This window comes from Callorhinus ursinus, unplaced genomic scaffold (assembly GCF_003265705.2).
Source record: "Callorhinus ursinus isolate GAN/ISIS: 27379988/994484 unplaced genomic scaffold, GSC_fseal_2.0 scaffold2, whole genome shotgun sequence".
In the NCBI taxonomy this organism is placed as follows: Eukaryota; Metazoa; Chordata; class Mammalia; order Carnivora; family Otariidae; genus Callorhinus; species Callorhinus ursinus.
Genome location: NW_027397064.1, coordinates 30,836,433 through 30,855,540, shown reverse-complemented (window position 1 = coordinate 30,855,540; position 19,108 = coordinate 30,836,433). Strand labels below are relative to the sequence as shown.

Below are 19,108 nucleotides of genomic sequence, written 5' to 3'. Positions count from 1 at the left end.
TTAAGTTTCCCTGAAGTATACTTCAGAATTAGCTGTAAAATATTCTACCTACCTAAGAATACTTACAGACAAAAATAAGTAGAAAATTATTCCTGCATGACTTAAATTCGTGCCAAATTATAACTTCAAAACTCATGAAGACGCTAGTGCTTTTATTTTATTTGTAGTAAAATTATTTTATTTTGAATACTGTATTAGAATAAATTCATTGTATAGCTAGTTAAGAACTTCCGTTGAACAAAGAGTAAAAGATATCAGGTCTTTATTTTTGTCTGTATTTTCATCAGCTGCCAGAATTCATGGTATTTTAAAAATATTTTCTTATTTTGTTTTGTTTCACATACCCCAGTACTGCTTTGCAAGCATCCCATTGCAAATGTACAGAATAGTTTTTACATTGTGGGCTAAATTACAAAGTTAACCATTATCTGTAACATTTTTGATGGGAAATTCATTGTGAATTAAACAAGTGATTTGTGAAGTATCTTTTGGAACACAACCACTTACAAATTATGGAATTTAAATAGTCAAAAAGTGTATTCTTAAATATATCATTAAAAATATTTGGGTTTAGGGGCGCCTGGGTGGCTCAGTTGTTAAGCGCCTGCCTTTGGCTCAGGTCATGATCCCAGGGTCCTGGGATCGAGCCCCGCATCGGGCTCCCTGCTCCACAGGAAGCCTGCTTCTGCCTCTCCCACTCCCCCTGCTTGTGTTCCCTCTCTCACTGTGTCTCTCTCTCTGTCAAATAAATAAATAAAATCTTTAAAAAAAAAATAGTTACTTGTTCTAGGAAAAGTGTGAGCCAGTACTTCTTAGGTATAGACAAAGGTGTGATCAAAGCAGATTTACATAGAAAAATGCAACTATACATTACGTTGATTCATTTTTTTATGTCTGAGCAGTGATACCAGTTGAGGAACTAAGGAAGGATTTGTCATCTTTATAATGTTTTGTTACTTCGGGTTTTTTTGTTTTCTTCTTTTTTATTAAAGAGGGAGAGATGGAGGGGCAGAGGAAGAGAGAGAATCTTAACCAGGCTTCACACCCAGCACAGAGCCTGACTCAGGGCTTGACCTCACAACCCTGAGATCATGACCTGACCTGAAACCAAGAGTCAGACATTTAACTGAAATAGCCACCCAGGTACCCCTATAAGGTTCTGTTACTTGGTTTGAATTATTTTTATTTCCCACAACTGAAATATCTTTATTCATAGTTACATACATAAATTTTTCCCAGTCCTACCTATAAATTATACAGTTATTTTTATTACTATTCTTATGTCACTCAGGTAATTGAGAGGTGAATGTATATAATAATGATAGCTGCCATTTATTTTATACTTACTGTGATGTGATGTATCTCCTTTCACAGTTAAGTAAACAGATTCAGAGGAGTCACCTGGTTAATAAATGGCAGAACAGAATTTGAGTATAAGTTTACCACTTCACAGCCTTTGTTCTTCCCATTACACTAGCCCTGCCTTCTTACAAAATGTATAGTTTATAAAATGCATTACATTTATTGTGTATATTTGTATCCAGAATTACTTACTAAATTTCATGTGCTCCAGAAAAAAAGAAACTTCAGCTCTTGGGTTATGTATTCTCTTCCAATTAAAGATAATTTGTCATCTTCTTTCTTAATATTTCCTTAGTACAAATACAAAGTCAAAATAGTTCTATTAAATTAATACAGTGAGGATAATTCTTTCTGTAACTTTTTGGCATGCTTTAGAATGAAATTAGATTAAAGAGATTACATGGCCCATTTTTAAATATAAATAATACCATCATTAAAATAGATAACGTATTTTTAAAACATTTATTCCTTTTATTATACATGTAATAGTTTTTAAGATCACAAACAACCTAGATTATTTTAAATCATGTATAAAAACTATTCTGTAGTGAAGAGCAGAGGGAGAGAGAGAGAATCCCAAGCACACTCCACTCTGAGCACAGAGCCCCACATAGTGCTCAATCCCACAACTCCACCTGAGCTGAAACCAAGAGTCAGATGCAAAACCAACTTAGTCACTCAGGGGCCCTGTAAATTGTTTTTTTATCTTAGACAACTTTATGTCCTTCTTAGTTTTTTCCAGTTTTATTAAGATATAATTGACATACAGTACTGTATAAGGTGTAGAGCATAATGACCTGAGATATGCACATATTATAAAATGATTACAGTAATGTACAGTTAACCATCACATCATAAAGTTACAAAATTTTTTTTTCCCTTATGATGAGAACTTTTAGGATCTACTCTCTTAGCAACTTTCAAATATGCCATATAGCATTGTTAACTAGTCATCATGCACATTACATCCCCAATACTTAATTATCTTACAACTGGAAGTTTATACCTTTTGACTCCCTTCACCCAATTCCCCTATCCTTCTCCTTTACTTAAAATACACATTATGATGATGATGTAATTAACAGTCAGAAATTACAGAAGGACTGTAATGAGGTTATTTTTTTTTACCGTGTTTAATAGATATTTTGTATTTATTTAAACAGGCGTCCAACACTCACAGCCTTCCAGTGATTCATTGCTTTTGGAAGTAGTGAAACAAGTAAAAGTTAGCAATATGGAGGAGGATAAATTAGACCTTCCTGAAGAAGACTTAACAGCCAGAGTAAATATGTATGTATCAGTATTTAAAGGAATTAAAAATTATTTTGTTCTGAAAAATGGGGTTATAAAATTGTGGAAGATGTTTGCTTATAATCCTAAGTACATTGACCCTTGAATAATAAAGGTTTGAACTGCATGGGCCCACTTATTTACACTTTATTTCAGTAAATACAGTATAGTACTATATATTCTCTTCTGAATAATTTTCTTAAAAATATTTTCTCTAGCTTACTGTAAGAATACAATATGTATTAATTGACTGTGTATATTATTGGTAAGGCTTCTGGTCAACGATAGGCTATTAATAGCTAAAGTTTTAGGGAGTCAGATTTATTCATGGATTTTTGACCACACAGGGTTCAGTGCCAGTAACCCCTGCATTATTCAAGGGTCAACTATATTTCCAGAATCCATCTGTTACTGCTGTATCAGATGTTAGGTGTCTATCAGTATTAACAGAAAATATACTGATTTCCTTATCTCTCTTTTTTGTTATTGTTGTCATCAATATAGGCTTTCATATGTTTTAACACCAAAAATACAGTTTATTTTTTTATTTTATTTTTAAATTTAAATTCAGTTAATTAACATATAGTGTAGTATTAGTTTCAAAGGTAGAGTTCAGAGATCCATCAGTGTTATATAATACACAGTGCTCATTACATCACATGCCTTCCTTAATTGCCCATCACCCAGTTACATCATCCCCCCACTAACCTCCCCTCCAACAACCCTCAGTTTGTTCCCTGTAGTTAAGAGTCTCTTATGGTTTGTTTCCCTCTCTGTTTTTATCTTATTTTATTTTTCCTTCCCTTCCCCTATGTTCATCTGCCTTGTTTCTTAATATCCACATATGAGTGAAATCATATGGTATTTGTCTTTCCCTGACTGACTTATTTTGCTTAGCATAATACCCTCTAGTTCCATCCATATCATTGCAAATGGCAAGATTTTTTTTTTTGATGGCTGAGTAGTATTCCATTCTCTATATATACCACATCGTCTTTCTCCATTCATCAGTGTTTTGGGGTTTTTTTTTAATTAATTAATTTTTTTTTATTATGTTAGGTTAGTCACCATACAGTACATCATTAGTTCCATCCATCAGTTGATGGACATCTGGGTTCTTTCCATAGTTTGGCTATGGTAGACATTGCTGCTATAAACATTGGGGTGCAGGTGCCCCTTTGGATCACTACATTTCTATCTTTGGGTTACCCCAGTACCTAGTAGTGTAATTGCTGGGTTGTAAGTACCTCCATTTTCAATTTCTTGAGGAACCTCCATACTGTTTTCCAGAGTGGCTGCACCAGTTTGCATTCCCACCAACAGTGTAGGAGAGTTCCTCTTTCTCCGCATCTTTGCCAACATCTGTCATTTCCTGACCTATAGCCATTCTGCCCAGTGTGAGGTGGTACCTCATTGTGGTTTCGATTTGTATTTCTCTGATGCCAAGTGACGTTGAACACTTTTTCATGTGTCTATTGGCCATTTTGATGTCTTCTTTGGAGAAATGTCTGTACTCCCCATTTCTTGATTGGATTATTTGTTCTTCGGGTGTTGAATTTAATAAGTTCTTTATGGGTTTTGGATACTAGCCCTTTATCTGATAAGAAATTTGCAAATATCTTTTCCATTCTGTCTGTTGTCTTTTGGTTTTGTTTCCTTTGCTATGCAAAAGCTTTTTATCTTGATGAAGTCCCAGTTTTCATTTTTACCTTTGTTTCCCTTGCCTTTGGAGACCTGTCTAGCAGGAATTTGCTGCAGCCAAGGTCACAGAGGTTGCTGCCTGTGTTCTCTAGGAATCTGATGGATTCCTGTCTCACATTTAGGTCTTTCTTCCATTGTGAATTTATTTTTGTGGGTGGTGTAAAAACCTGGTCCAGTTTCATTCTTCTGCATGTGGCTGTCCTATTTTCCCAACACCATTTGTTGAAGAGATTGTCTTTTTTCCACTGGTTATTCTTTCCTGCTTTGTCAAAGATGAGTTGACCATAGAGTTGAGGGTCCATTTCTGGGCTCTCTATTCTGTTCCATTGATCTGTGTGTCTGCTTTTTTGCCAGGACCATACTGTCTTGATGATTACAGCTTTGTAATAGAACTTGAAGTCCAGAATTGTGATGTCACCAGCTTTGGTTTTCTTTTTCAACATTCCTTTGGCTATTTGGGGTCTTTTCTGGTTCCATACAAATTTTAGGATTATTTGTTCCATTTCTTTGAAAAAAGTTGATGGTATTTTGGTCGGGATTGCTTTACATGTGTAGATTGCTCTAGGTAGCATAGACGTTTTCACAATATTTGTTCTTACCAATCCATGAGCATGGAACGTTTTTCCACTTCTTTGTGTCTTCCTCAATTTCTTTCATGAGTATTCTATAGTTTTCTGAGTACAGATTCTTTGCCTCTTTGGTTATATTTATTCCTAGGTATCTTATGGTTTTGGGTGCAATTGTAAATGGGATCGACTCCTTAATTTCTCTTTCTTCTGTCTTGTTGTTGGTGTATAGGAATGCCACTGATTTCTGTGCATTGATTTTATATCCTGCCACTTTACTGAATTCCTGTATGAGTTCTAGCAATTTCGGGGTGGAGTCTTTGGGGTTTTCCACATAAAGTATCATACCATCTGCAAAAAGTGAGAGTTTAACTTCTTTGCTGATTCAGATGCCTTTTATTTCTTTTTGTTGTCTGATTGCTGTGGCTAGGACTTCTAGTACCATGTTGAATAGCAGTGGTGATAGTGGACATCCCTGCCGTGTTCCTGACCTTAGGGGAAAAGCTCTCAGTGTTTCCCCATTGAGAATGATATTTGCTTTGTGTTTTTCATAGATGGCTTTTATGATATTGAGGTGTGTACCCTCTATCCCTACACTGTGAAGAGAAGAATGGATGCTGTACTTTGTCAAATGCTTTTTCTGCATCTATTGAGAGGATCATATGGTTCTTATCCTTTCTTTTATTAGTGTATTGTATCACATTGATTGATTTGCGGATGTTGAACCAACCTTGCAGCCCAGGGATAAATCCCACTTCGTCGTGGTGAATAATCCTTTTAATGTACTGTTGGATCCTGTTGGCTAGTATTTTGGTGAGAATTTTTGCATCCATGTTCATCAGGGATATTGGTCTGTAGTTCTCCTTTTTGATGGGGTCTTTCTCTCGTTTTGGGATCAAAGTAATGCTGGCCTCATAAAATGAGTTTGGAAGTTTTCCTTCCATTTCTATTTTTTGGAACAGTTTCAGAAGAACACGTATTAATTCTCCTTTAAATGTTTGGTAGAATTCCCCTTGGAAGACATTTGGCCCTGGGTTCTTGTTTGTTGGGAGATTTTTCGTTACTGCTTCAATTTCCTTAGTGGTTATGGGTCTGTTCAGATTTTCTATTTCTTCCTGGTTCGGTTTTGTTAGTTTATACATCTCTAGGAATGTATCCATTTCTTCCAGATTATCTAATTTGCAGGCATATAGTTGCTTATAATATATTCTTTTAACTGTATTTCTTTGGTGTTGATTGTGATCTTTCCTCTTTCATTCATGATTTTATTTATTTGGGTTCTTTCTCTTTTCTTTTTGATAAGTCTGGCCAGGGGTTTATCAATCTTGTTAATTCTTTCAAAGAACCAGCTCCTAGTTTCATTGATCTGTTCTGTTCTTTTGGTTTCTAGTCCATTGATTTCTGGTCTAATCTCTATTATTGCTCTTCTCCTGCTGGGTTTAGGCTTTATTTGCTGTTCTTTCTCCAGCTCCTTTAGCTGTAGTGTTAAGTTGTGTATTTGAGACCTTTCTTGTTTCTTGAGAAAGGCTTGATTATATACGTTCCTCTTAGGACCGCCTTTGCTGCATCCCAAAGATTTTGAACAGTGTGTTTTCATTTTCATTTGTTTCCATGAGTTTTTTTAATTCTTCTTTAATTTCCTGGTTGACCCATTCATTCTTTAATAGGGTGCTCTTTAGCCTCCATGTATTTGAGTTCTTTGTGACTTTCCTCTTGTGATTGAGTTCTAGTTTCAAAGCATTGTGGTCCGAAAATATGCAGGAATGATCCCAATCTTTTGGTACCAGTTGAAACTTGATTTGTGACCCAGGATGTGATTTATTCTGGAGAATGTTCCATGGGCACTAGAGAAGAATGTGTATCCTGTTGCTTTGGAATGGAATGTTCTGAATATATCTGGGAAGTTCCTCTGGTCCAGTGTTTTATCTAAAGCCTTTATTTCCGTCTTGATCTTTTGCTTAGATGATCTATCCATTTCAGTGAGGGGGGTGGTAAAGTCCCGTACTATTATTGTCAATGTGTTTCTTTGTGAGGCTAGGACTTCTAATACTGTGTTGAATAACAGTGGTGATAGTGGACATTCCTGTCATGTTCCTGACCTTAGGAGAAGAACTCTCAATATTTCCCCATTGAGTGTGATATTTGCTGTGGGCATTTTGTATATGGCTTTTATGATCTTGAGGTATGTTCCCTCTGTCCCTACACTGTGAAGAGTTTTAATCAAGAATGGATGCTGTACTTTGTCAAATGCTTTTTCTGCATCTCTTGAGAGTATCATATGGTTCTTGTTCTTTCTTTTATTAATGTATTGTATCACATTGATTTGCAGATGTTGAACCACCCTTGCAGCCCAGGAATAAATCCCACTTGGTCATGGTGAATAATCCTTTTAATGTAGTGTTGGATCCTATTGGCTGGTATCTTGTTGAGAATTCCTTGTTCATCAGGGATATTGGTTTGTAATTCTCCTTATTTGGTGGGGTCTCTGTCTGGCTTTGGGATCAAGGTAATGCTGGCCTCATAGAAAGAGTTTGGAAGTTTCCTTCCATTTCTATTCTTTTGAAACAGCTTCAGAGGAATAGATATTAATTTTTCTTAAATGTTTGGTAGGATTCCCCTAGGAAGCCATCTGGCCCTGGGCTCTTGTTTGTTGCGAGATTTTTGATTCCTCTTCAGTTTCCTTGCTGGTCATGGGTCTGTTTAGGTTTTCTCTTTCTTCCAGTTTCAGTTTTGGTAGTTTATACATCTCTAGGAATGTATCCATTTCTTCCAGATTGTCTAATTTGTTGTCATATAATTGATTATAATCTCTTATAATATTTGTATTTCTTTAGTGTTGGTTGTGATCTCTCCTCTTTCATTCATGATTTTATTTATTTGGGTTCTTTCTCTTTTTGATAAGTCTGCCCGGGGGTTTATTGATCTTATTAATTCTTTCAAAGAACCACCTCCTAGTTTCGTTGATCTGTTCTCCTGTTCTTTTGGTTCCTGTTTCACTGATTGCTGCTTTAATTTTCATTAATTCCCTTCTGCTCGGTTTAGCCTTTATTTGCTGTTCTTCTCCAGCTCCTTTAGGTATAAGGTTAGGTTATGTATTTGAGGCCTTTCTTGTTTCTTGAGAAAGGCTTGTATTTCCCTCTTAGCACTGCCTTTGCTGCATCCCAAAGATTTTGAACAGTTATGTTTTCATTTTCATTTGTTTCCATTAATTTTTAAAATTCTTTAATTGCCTGGTTGACCCATTCATTCTTTAGTAGGATGCTTTAACTGCCACGTATTTGAGTTCTTTCCAAATTTCCTCTTGTGATTAAGTTGAAGTTTCAAGGCATTGTGGCCCAAAAATATGCAGGGAATGATCCCAGTCTTTTGGCACTGGTGGAGACCTGATTTGTGACCCATGATGTGATCTATTCTGGAGAATGTTCCATGGGCACTAGAGAAGAATGTGTATTCTCTTGCATTAGGATGGAATGCTCTGAATATATCTGTGAATTCCATCTGATCCAGTGTGTCATTCAAAGCCCTTGTTTCTTTGTTGATCTTCTGCTTAGATGATCACCCCATTGCAGTAAGTGGGGTGTTTAAGTCCCCTACTATTATTGTATTTATTTAATTTTGTTATTAATTGGCTTATATAATTGGCTGCTCCCATGTTGGGGCATAAATATTTACAATTGTTAGATCTTCTTGTTGGATAGACCCTTTAATTATGATATAGTGTCCTTCCTCATCTCTTATTACAGTCTTTGGTTTAAAATCTAATTTGTCTGATATAAGGAGTGTTTCCCCAGCATTCTTTTGATGTTCATTAGCATGGTAAATGGTTTTCCATCCCCTCGTTTTCAATCTGTGTTGTCTTTGGGTCTAAAATGAGTCTCTTGCAGATAGCATATTGATGTGTCTTGCTTTTTTATCCAATATGATTCCCTGTGTCTTTTGATTCAGGGCATTTGGCCCATTTACATTCAAAGTAACTATTGAAAGATATGAATTTAGTGTCATTATATTACCTATAAAGTCACTGTTTCTGGATATTGTCTGGTTCTGTGTGACTTTTGGGCTCTGTCTTTGCTTTAAGGATCCCCTTTAATATTTCTTGCAGGGCTGGTTCAGTGATCACAAATTCTTTTGGCTTCTGTTTGTCCTGGAAGCTTTTTATCTCCTTCTGTTTTGAATGATAGCCTTGTTGGATAACGTATTCTTGGCTGCATATTTTTCTCATTTAGAACCCTGAATATATCATGCCAGTCCTTTCTAGCCTACCAGGTGTCTGTGGATACGTCAGCTGCCAGTCTAATGTTTCTACCCTTGTAGGTTTTTTTTTTTAATTTTAATTTGGGTTTGTCATTAGTTTTTTTAATTATGTTCAATTAGCCACTGTATAGTACATCATTAGTTTTTGATGTAGTGTTCAGTGATTCATTAGTTGTGTATAACACCCAGTGCTCTACCCTTGAAGATTATGGACCTCTTATCCCTAGCTCCTTTCAGGATTTTCTCTTTGTCTCTGAGTTTTGCAAGGTTCACTACTATATGTTGGGGTGTTGACCCATTTTTGTTGATTTAGAGGGGTATTCTCTGTGCCTCCTGGACTTGAATGTCTGTTTCCTTCCCCAGATTAGGGAAGTTCTCAGCTATAATTTGTTCCAATATACCTTTTGCCCCGCCCCCATCTTTTTCTGGGATCCCATTTATTCTAATATTGTATTGCTCCTTGGTATTGCTTATCTCTCAGATTCTCCCCTCATGTTCCAATTGTTTATCTCTCTTTTTCTCAGCTTCTTTATTCTCCATCATTTTGTCTCCTATATCACTAATTCTCTCTTCTGCCTCGTTTATCCTAGCAATTAAAGCTTCCATTTTTTATTGCATTTCATTAAGAGCCTGTTTGATTTCGACTAGGTTAGATTTTGGTTCTTTTATTTCTCCAGAAAGGGATTTTTTAGTGTCTTCTATGCTTTTTTCAAGCCCAGCTAGTATCTTTATAATCATTATTCTGAAGTCTAGTTCTGACATCTCACTTATGTCCATACTGATTTAGGTCCCTGGCAGTCAGTACTGCCTCTTGTTCTCTTTTTTGAGGTGAGTTTTTCCATCTTGTCATTCTTGCAGAAAGTGGTCGCTTTTCTATTTGTAAAATTGCCGCAATTCTCTTCTTACGTCTCTGGTTGAGTTCAGAGGTGTTCAGAATGATTTAGTAGCTATCTAGCTGAATTCCTGGGACCAGACAAAAATTAAGTTCTCCTACTCCTCTGCCATCTTGGACTCTTCTCCCAACAATAGTTTAATAGTTACTGTTTTATGCACGTGTCTAAATTAGTTAAGGGAAGATAATTACCATACTTATATACTGTTTCTCTGTGAACATTCAGATTACATCTGGTGTCATCTCCTTTCAGCCTGAAGGACTTCTTTTGTTTTCTTATAAGGAAGGTCTGATAGCCACATATTCTCTCAGTCTTTGTTATCTGTGGAAGTCTTTATTTTTGCTTTCATTTTGGATTCTTTTTAAAAAATAGAGTTCTATTTTTTGAAAATTAAGATTCGTATAATATAAAATTTACTAGGTTAAACTACTGTTCCATGGGTTTTAGTATATTCACAGAGTGAACATTACCACTAATTCCAGAACATGTCCGTCATTCTGAAAGGAAATCGTATGCTTTTTAGTAGTCACTCCCAATTTTCCCCTTTATACATCCCCTGGAAACCACTAATCTGCTTTCTGTCTTTATTGGATTTGCCTGTTTTTGACATTTTATTTATTTCTTAAAATATGTGGCCTTTTGTGTCCTCATTTCATTCAGGATAATGTTTTCAAGGCTCATTCATAGAGGAGCATGTTAACTGTGCTTTATTCCTTTTTATGGTTGAATAATATTCTGTCATATGGATATACCACTTTTGTTTATTCATCAATTGATGGACATATAGTTATTTCTACTTTTTGGCTATTATAAATAATACTTCATGAATATTAATATACAAATCTTTGTGTCAACATATGTTTTCAGTTATATTGGGTATATACCTAGGAATGAATTTGTTAGTCATATAGTAATTCTATGTTTATTTAAGGAATTATAAAATTGTTTTCACAATGACTACACCATTTAACGTTCTGGGGTTTAAATTTTTCCACATCTACCCCAACTTTTGTATTCTGTGTGTTTACTTATTATACTATCTGATTTTAAGTGGTACCTTGTGATTTTATTTGCATTTTCCTAATGACTAATGATGCTGAGCATCTTTTCATGTATTTACTTACTGTTTATATATCTTTTTATATATTTATAAATATATAAATATTTATGCAGATCCTTTGCTCATTTTTTAATTGGGTTATCTTTTAGTTATTAAGTTATATTAGTTCTTTATTCTAGATACAAATGCCTTATCAGATGTGTGATTTGCAAAAATGTTCTCCCTTGAATATGTTTTCCTTCATTTCGTTGATGCACAAAAGTTTTACATTTTCTAGAAGTTTTATATATTGTCTCTTACATTTAGGTTTTTGATCCATTTTTAGTTAATTTTTATATGTGGTATGATGTGGGAGTCCACATTCATTCTTTTTTTTAATGTGATTATCCAGTTGCCTGAGAACCGTTACTTTCTTTTTTAATGGATAGTTTTGTGGGATATACAATTCTTAGTGGACAAGTTTTTTTTTTTCCTTTCAGCATTTTGAATATGTCATACCATTACCTTTTAGTGTCCTGTATTGTTGTATTTTTTGTCCATGCCTTTCAACACCTTGGCTTTATGTCCATGTGTAGATAGATCTCTTTGGATATTCATAAGATCTTCCTGGATGTGTAAATTATTATTATTATTATTATAATTTGGGAAGTTGTCAGGCATTATTCCTTCAAATATATATGTTTGGCCCTTTTTCTCTGTCTTCTCCTTCTGGGAGTCCCTTTATAAAACATTTTGTTTCCCATGATGGTAACCTTTGAGGTGTTTTCATCCTGCTTTGTGTGCTTCAGATTGGACAGTTTGTTTTGAACTGTCGCCAAGAGTCCTGGGTCTTTCTTCTGCAAGTTCAGATATGCTGTTGTGTCCTTCTGGTGAATTTTTCATTTAGTTATTATGTTTTTGATTCAATGATTTTCCATGTGCTTCTTTTTTTACAGATATGTATGTAATTTCTGTCTCGTAATTTGCAATCTCTTATTTGACTAGGCTTTGTTGCTATAATGTACTTTAGTTCTTTAAACGTGGTTTCCTTTAGTTCTTTTAATGTATTTATGATAGCTACTTTACAGTCTTTGTCTGCTAAGTTTAACATCTACGGTCCCCCAACAACAGTTTCTTTTTACTGCTTTTGTCTTTATGGCCCATACTTTACTGTTTTATAATTTTCGTGAAAACTGTGCATTTTAGATAATAAATTGTAACCACTCTGGTTTCTGATCCCCTTCCTTGATGGTGGTTATTGTGGTGGTATTTTTGTTTAGCGACTTTCCTGGACTAATTCTGTGGAGTATATCTTACCTGCTGCCTGTTGCCAGTGATGTCTGTACTCCATGGAATGGGTTTTTGTTTTACTTTGTTTTGTTTTTAAACAAAAAGTCTGTTTTTAAAATAAAAGACTGGCCTTTTAAAGTTAGTATAGCTTGGTGGTCAGCCAGTAATCAGTTATTTGGTTGTATTTAAACCCCTTGTTCCAGAAGATTGCCGTTCTTTGCCAGTGGAACTGTGTGTGCTTTAGGGAATGTGTTCCAATTTCATGATTTACACATCTCCCTGATTTTTACTTTCTCTGATAAAGCCTCACCTTCAGCCAAAAATGAGTAGTTAAGACCCAAATATATAATTTATTCTGAACATTACTTTTTTATGGATGATAAACTACATTTGGCATATATTTCTTGGGAACTTAATTTTAGTATTACAAATTGACCAGGTTCAATAGTGTACTTTGTTAGCATAAACAAGTTCATATAATTTTGATAATTTTTAAGATTTCCTTGATAATTTTCAGGGAACTGGGTAGGGTTAATTATATAGGGTGCTATCTTTGGTAGATTATTTAGTCAACCTTTTAAAACGAATTTTTTTTTTTTACTTTAATGACTGGTGAATTCAGTGAATATGTCAGTGATTAATTAATATGTCTCATTAATTACAAACTAAAAAACCAAACCCTTTCTTTTATAAAATATAAATAACTCTCAGACTATTTACTCTTTTAAGTCACTTATATCTCTATTTCATCACTGTAAATATTGGAATTTCACTGTTTAGGAAAACATTCTTAATTTTTAATGTTTTTTTTTTTACAGCTTAGCTTTAAGTTGTGGGTTGCAATATCACCAGTTAGGCTGGTGATACTTGTAGAGCTTCCTCCTGGAACTCCACTGGGGGGAAAAATTAGACTTGGTCATTGCTATCCTGGAAATGGGGCAGATGTGAAATACCTAGGACCAGGAAGCAGCTGGCTTGAAAGATTTACTTGAATAGCATTCTGTGAGTGATAGGAGTTCCCATTTCTATATGTGACAGTCAGAAGTCACCTAGGCCGCTAGAAGACACACCCTTCCCTGTTATCTTCCCCAGTAAAAATAAAATATAACAGTTCTCTTAATATAAGGTGGCTTCACTCTAAGTAAGGTATTGCAGTAGTAACTCTTTGTATCATCCCCAGTCCTACTGTTAGGGGAAATTACCTAGATTTAGTTACTCTTGAAAAGTCTTATTTTAGGGTGCCTGGGTGGCTCAGTTGGTTAAGCGACTGCCTTTGGCTCGGGTCATGATCTCAGGGTCCTGGGATTGAGCCCCACATCAGGCTCCCTGCTCGGTGGGAGGCCTGCTTCTCCCTCTCCCAGTCCCCCTGCTTGTGTTCCCTCTCTCACTGTCTCTCTCTATGTCCAAAAAAAAAAAAAAAGTTTTATTTTACAGTTTAAGAATCAATCATAATTAGTGCTTCTGATAATTTATAAAACATCACTAATGATGCAGTCCTTTATTCACAGATTCATATATTCCCCTGCTCAATTCATGTCTCCCAAATATAACTAAAATCACATGACTAGTACTGCTGCATGTTTGAATTGTTCTCTGCCAGTAGTCTTAAAAGATTCACTATATTTTCTTTTAATGAGTCACATACAATTAAAATGTAAAACTTTTTTTGGGGAAACTAAGTTATTGGGCAATAACATTTGGACAATATTTAAGTAATTTAATATGCAGTGAAATTTTTTTTTAGTAATTCAAATATGCTTTCTTGATACTCTTTTCCATTTATACAGAATACATTGTTGGATGGTTTTTGTTTGGTTGATTTTTGTTTTTACAGTGATGAGAAAGAAGAACAGGATCAAAAAGAAAAATTGGTGTTGTCGGAAGACTGTGAACTCATTACAATAATTGATGTAATTCCTGGCAAATTAGAAATCACTACTCAACACATTTACTTCTATGATTGCAGCATTGAAAAAGAAGATGGTGAGGAGTTCTGGGGGAATAATTTCTGTTGTTCAATAGTTAAGTATCCAGTTTATCAAATATTAATGAGAAGAAAATAAGATAGGACTGGAATTGTGGTCTGTCATCTAAAAGGAGAAAAGTGAAAGTCAATATGGGATTCAGTTTATTTTTCAACTGTATTAAAGGGAATGCTTTTTTTGTTAATGTTTTTTAAAAGGTTTGGTGAGAGGAGATTGCTGTAAACTTGTTATAAAATGCAATCTTAATTTTATTTGTACATTTATTTCCATCAGCTTCTCACCTAATCCTTTATCTGAAAATAAAAAGGATATTTAAATCTAGAATGCCAATATAAAGAGAAAAGGAAAAGTGCTTTTGAGATATAATAATCAGGATTATTCTCTGTTCTCATGAGAAGGAAGTGGAATAGCTATAGAATTTTTTTTTTTTTAGTTTTAAACCATTTAGGAGCTCCTGGGTGGCTCAGACACTTATGCATCCCACTCTTGATTTCAGCTCAAGTCATGATCTCAGGGTTTTGAGATTGAGCCCCAAGTCAGGTCCATGCTGGGTGTGGAGACTGCTTAAGATTCTCTCTCTCCTTGCCCCTCTACCCACCCCCCCCACCACACACAATGTGCGTGCTCTCTCTCTCTCTTTAAAAAAAATAAAACAAATGAAGGAAACCATTTAAACATCCACTAAATTTAACAAATGATTTCTGTGAAATAGGAATTTAATTCCTTTTCCCTAAGTGCCTCTTTTGTCAGGAACTAGGAGATATTTTCTGCATAACTTGAGTAACTTCATATGGTACCTTCATCACAAGATTTCTTCTGTTTTCAGGAGTAGGCTTTGATTTCAAGTGGCCTCATTCTCAAGTTCGGGAGATTCATCTGCGGCGTTACAATTTAAGGAGGTCAGCTCTTGAGATTTTTCATGTTGACCAATCCAACTACTTTCTCAATTTCAAAAAAGAGGTATGTAAGATATTACCTTTCTGGAAGCCCCACAGTGTTAGCTTGAAGTAATTTTCCAGCTGGTGAGCTATAATGAAACTTTGGACTCATTTGTGAAGTCAAAATATTATTGGAAAAAATATATGCCTTAGGAGCTAAGTAGTAAATGAATTTTATTGGGATTTATGTTTGAGTATTTTTAGGGTGTTTTCAGTTTTTATATATGAGCAGATAAATGAGTAAAATATGAGGTGTCAGCCAATATGTGCCCCACAGTATCCAGTTGTGAAATAATATGCAACATATATAATATGATGGGATTTATGAAATTGGGTTGGGTTCAGTTAAATAATAATGGGGCAGGTATTTATTTATTCCGGGAATAGAGTAAATTCTTGAATAGTGTAGGTGGTTAAGAGATTACCCCTGAAGCCAGATTACTTGGGTCTAGATACTAGCTCCACCAATACCTGTGTATCTTCAGCATGTTACTTGGGATGCTTGCCCCCAACCTTCCTTCCCTCTGTTACTCACTTGGGGTCAAACTTGCCTAATTTTCTGATAGCTCTCCAGGTCTTGCCTAGCTATTTCTTCATTTTCTGTCACAAGGCATCTCTCCTAATAAAATCCTTTGAATATTCAGTTCTATCTTTTTCATTTGCTTTTGAGACAATCTGGATTAGCACAGTCAGTAACTAAGTTTCTGTTCATTTGTAGGATCCAGGTTTACTTATAGATGATTTTGTTCAGACGTTTAAAGGCCATTTCTGTTTTTTTTACAAAAGAATACTTTTTTTACTATTAAAATTTCCCCATAGGAATATACAAAACTTGTGTTTCTTAGGAAGGTATGTCATGTAATTAAACCAACCATGCTTCTGTTGAATACTGTACATTTGTATAACTTTATACTTTTTAAAGCACATTTATATATGTTTCTAATCTTCATAACAACCTTCAGATTCACTGTGGCAAATTCTGTTACTGCTTTTTTTATAGATGAGGAAACTGAAGTTCAAAGATGAATTTTATTACTTTACATTTGTATAGCCTTGAAGAATTCAGAAAACTGTAAGGGTAGAGATTATTATGTTTAATGTACAAATGAAGCTCAGTAAATTGATTTGCCAATATGATTAGTATATGACAGGACTAAATTTGAACTGTACTCAAGCTAGTTTTCTGATTCAGTATCTGCTGATCATTCCATTATGCACTCTAACTTATTCAAAAAATATATGATTTCACTTCACCAAACCTAGTAGAGTTAGTTAAAACCATAATCCTCTATTTATGAGAAATGTCCAGAATGGGCAAATTTGTAGAGGCAGAAAGTAGATTAGTGGTTATCAGGGGTTGAGAGGGAGTGAGAATTTTGGAGGGTGATGGCTAGTGAGTATGAAGTTTCTTTCAAGGATGATGAAAATGTTCCAGAGTTAGATAATGTTTATGTTTGCACAGCTCTTTTGAATATACAGAAAAAGCCCACTGATTTGTATACTTCAAAAGGGTAAATTTTGTGGTATGTGAATTATATTTCAGTAAAGTAGTTACAAAAGCCATAATCCCAGCTTGTCTTGATCAATTTTTAAACTGTAAAATGCTGTTTTTTATAGGTTAGAAACAAAGTATATAGCAGACTGTTGTCACTTCATTCTCCAAATAGTTATGGAACCAGATCACCACAGGAATTATTCAAAGCATCAGGATTGACACAGGTAGGAAATTTTAACAGTCACTGTTTTAATGTTCATATTGTATTTCAGGCTTTTGCCTAAAACTTCCTCTTCTGATTATTGTATTTTGGTTATTCCATCCATTCTTCCATTCAAATTGATCTTTTTTTAAATAATTTTTTATTGTTATGTTAATCACCATACATTACATCATTAGTTTTTGATGTAGTGTTCCATGATTCATTGTTTGTGCATAACACCCAGGGCTCCACGCAGAATGTGCCCTCTTTAATATCCATCACCAGGCTAACCCATCCCCCCACCCCCCTCCCCTCTAGAACCCTCAGTTTGTTTTTCAGAGTCCATCGTCTCTCATGGTCCGTCTCCCCTTCCAACTTACTCCCCTTCATTCTTCCCCTCCTGCTATCTTCTTCTTCTTCTTTTTTTCTTAACATATATTGCATTATTTGTTTCAGAAGTACAGATCTGTGATTCATCAGTCTTGTACAATTCACAGTGCTCACCATAGCACATACCCTCCCCAATGTCTATCACCCAGCCACCCCATCCCTCCCACCCTTCACCACTCCAGCAACCCTCAGTTTGTTTCCTGAGATTAAGAATTCCTCATATCAGTGAGGTCATATGATACATGTCTTTCTTTGATTGACTTATTTCACTCAGCATAACACCCTCCAGTTCCATCCACGTCGTTGCAAACGGCAAGATCTCATTCCTTTTGATGCCTGCATAATATTCCATTGTGTATATATACCACATCTTCTTTATCCATTCATCTGTCGATGGACATCTTGGCTCTTTCCACAGTTTGGCTATTGTGGACATTGCTGCTATAAACATTGGGGTGCACGTACCCCTTCGGATCCCTACATTTGTATCTTTGTGGTAAATACCCAGTAGTGCAGTTGCTGGATCGTATGGTAGCTCTATTTTCAACTTTTTGAGGAACCTCCATACTGTTTTCCAGAGTGGTTGCACCAGCTTGCATTCCCACCAACAATGTAGGAGGGTTCCCCTTTCTCCACATCCTCACCAACATCTGTCATTTCCTGACTTGTTAATTTTAGCCATTCTGACTGGTGTGAGGTGGTATCTCATTGAGGTTTTGATTTGGATTTCCCTGATGCCGAGCGATGTTGAGCACTTTTTCATGTGTCTCTTGGCCATTTGGATGTGTCTGTTGGAAAATGTCTTTGGAAAAATGTCTGTTCATGTCTTCTGCCCATTTCTTGATTGGATTATTTGTTCTTTGGATGTTGAGTTTGATAAGTTCTTTATAGATTTTTGATACTAGCCCTTTATCTGATATGTCATTTGCAAATATTTTCTCCCATTCTGTCGGTTGTCTTTTGGTTTTGTGGACTGTTTCTTTTGCTGTGCAAAAGCTTTTTATCTTGATGAAATCCCAATAGTTCATTTTTGCCCTGGCTTCCCTTGCCTTTGGCGATGTTTCTAGGAAGAAATTGCTGCGGCTGAGGTCGAAGAGGTTGCTGCCTGTGTTCTCCTTTAGGATTTTGATGGACTCCTGTCTCACATTTAGGTCTTTCAACCATTTGGAGTCTGTTTTTGTGTGTGGTGTAAGGAAATGGTCCAGTTTCATTCTTCTACATGTGGCTGTCCAATTTTCCCAATACCATTTGTTGAAGAGACTGTCTTTTTTCCATTGGACATTCTTTCCTGCTTTGTCAAAGATTAGTTGACCATAGAGTTGAGGGTCCATTTCTGGGCTCTCTATTCTGTTCTATTGATCTATGTGTCTGTTTTTGTGCCAGTACCATACTGTCTTGATGATGACAGCTTTGTAATAGAGCTGGAAGTCCGGAATTGTGATGCCGCCAGCTTTGCTTTTCTTTTTCAATATTCCTCTGGCTATTCGGGGTCCCTTCTGGTTCCATACAAATTTTAGGATTATTTGTTCCATTTCTTTGAAAAAGGTGGATGGTATTTTGATGGGGATTGCAGTGAATGTGTAGATTGCTCTAGGTAGCATTGACATCTTCACAATGTTTGTTCTTCCAATCCATGAGCATGGAACGTTTTTCCATTTCTTTGTGTCTTCTTTAATTTCTTTCATGAGTATTGTATAGTTTTC

The 19,108-nt window shown here is 35.5% G+C and overlaps 1 protein-coding gene across 14 annotated transcripts in view; it reads left to right on the top strand.

Annotated features, from left to right (window-relative positions):
* NBEAL1 (neurobeachin like 1) overlaps positions 1-19,108 on the top strand; it is a 190,060-nt gene that overhangs the window by 105,937 nt on the left and 65,015 nt on the right. For all 14 annotated transcript variants that reach the window (XM_073879880.1, XM_073879860.1, XM_073879871.1 and 11 more), the window contains 4 exons: positions 2,526-2,652; positions 14,230-14,378; positions 15,207-15,340; positions 16,936-17,037. In XM_073879880.1, the coding sequence (XP_073735981.1) occupies positions 2,526-2,652; positions 14,230-14,378; positions 15,207-15,340; positions 16,936-17,037 (512 nt within the window). The remainder of the gene's footprint in view (positions 1-2,525; positions 2,653-14,229; positions 14,379-15,206; positions 15,341-16,935; positions 17,038-19,108) is intronic.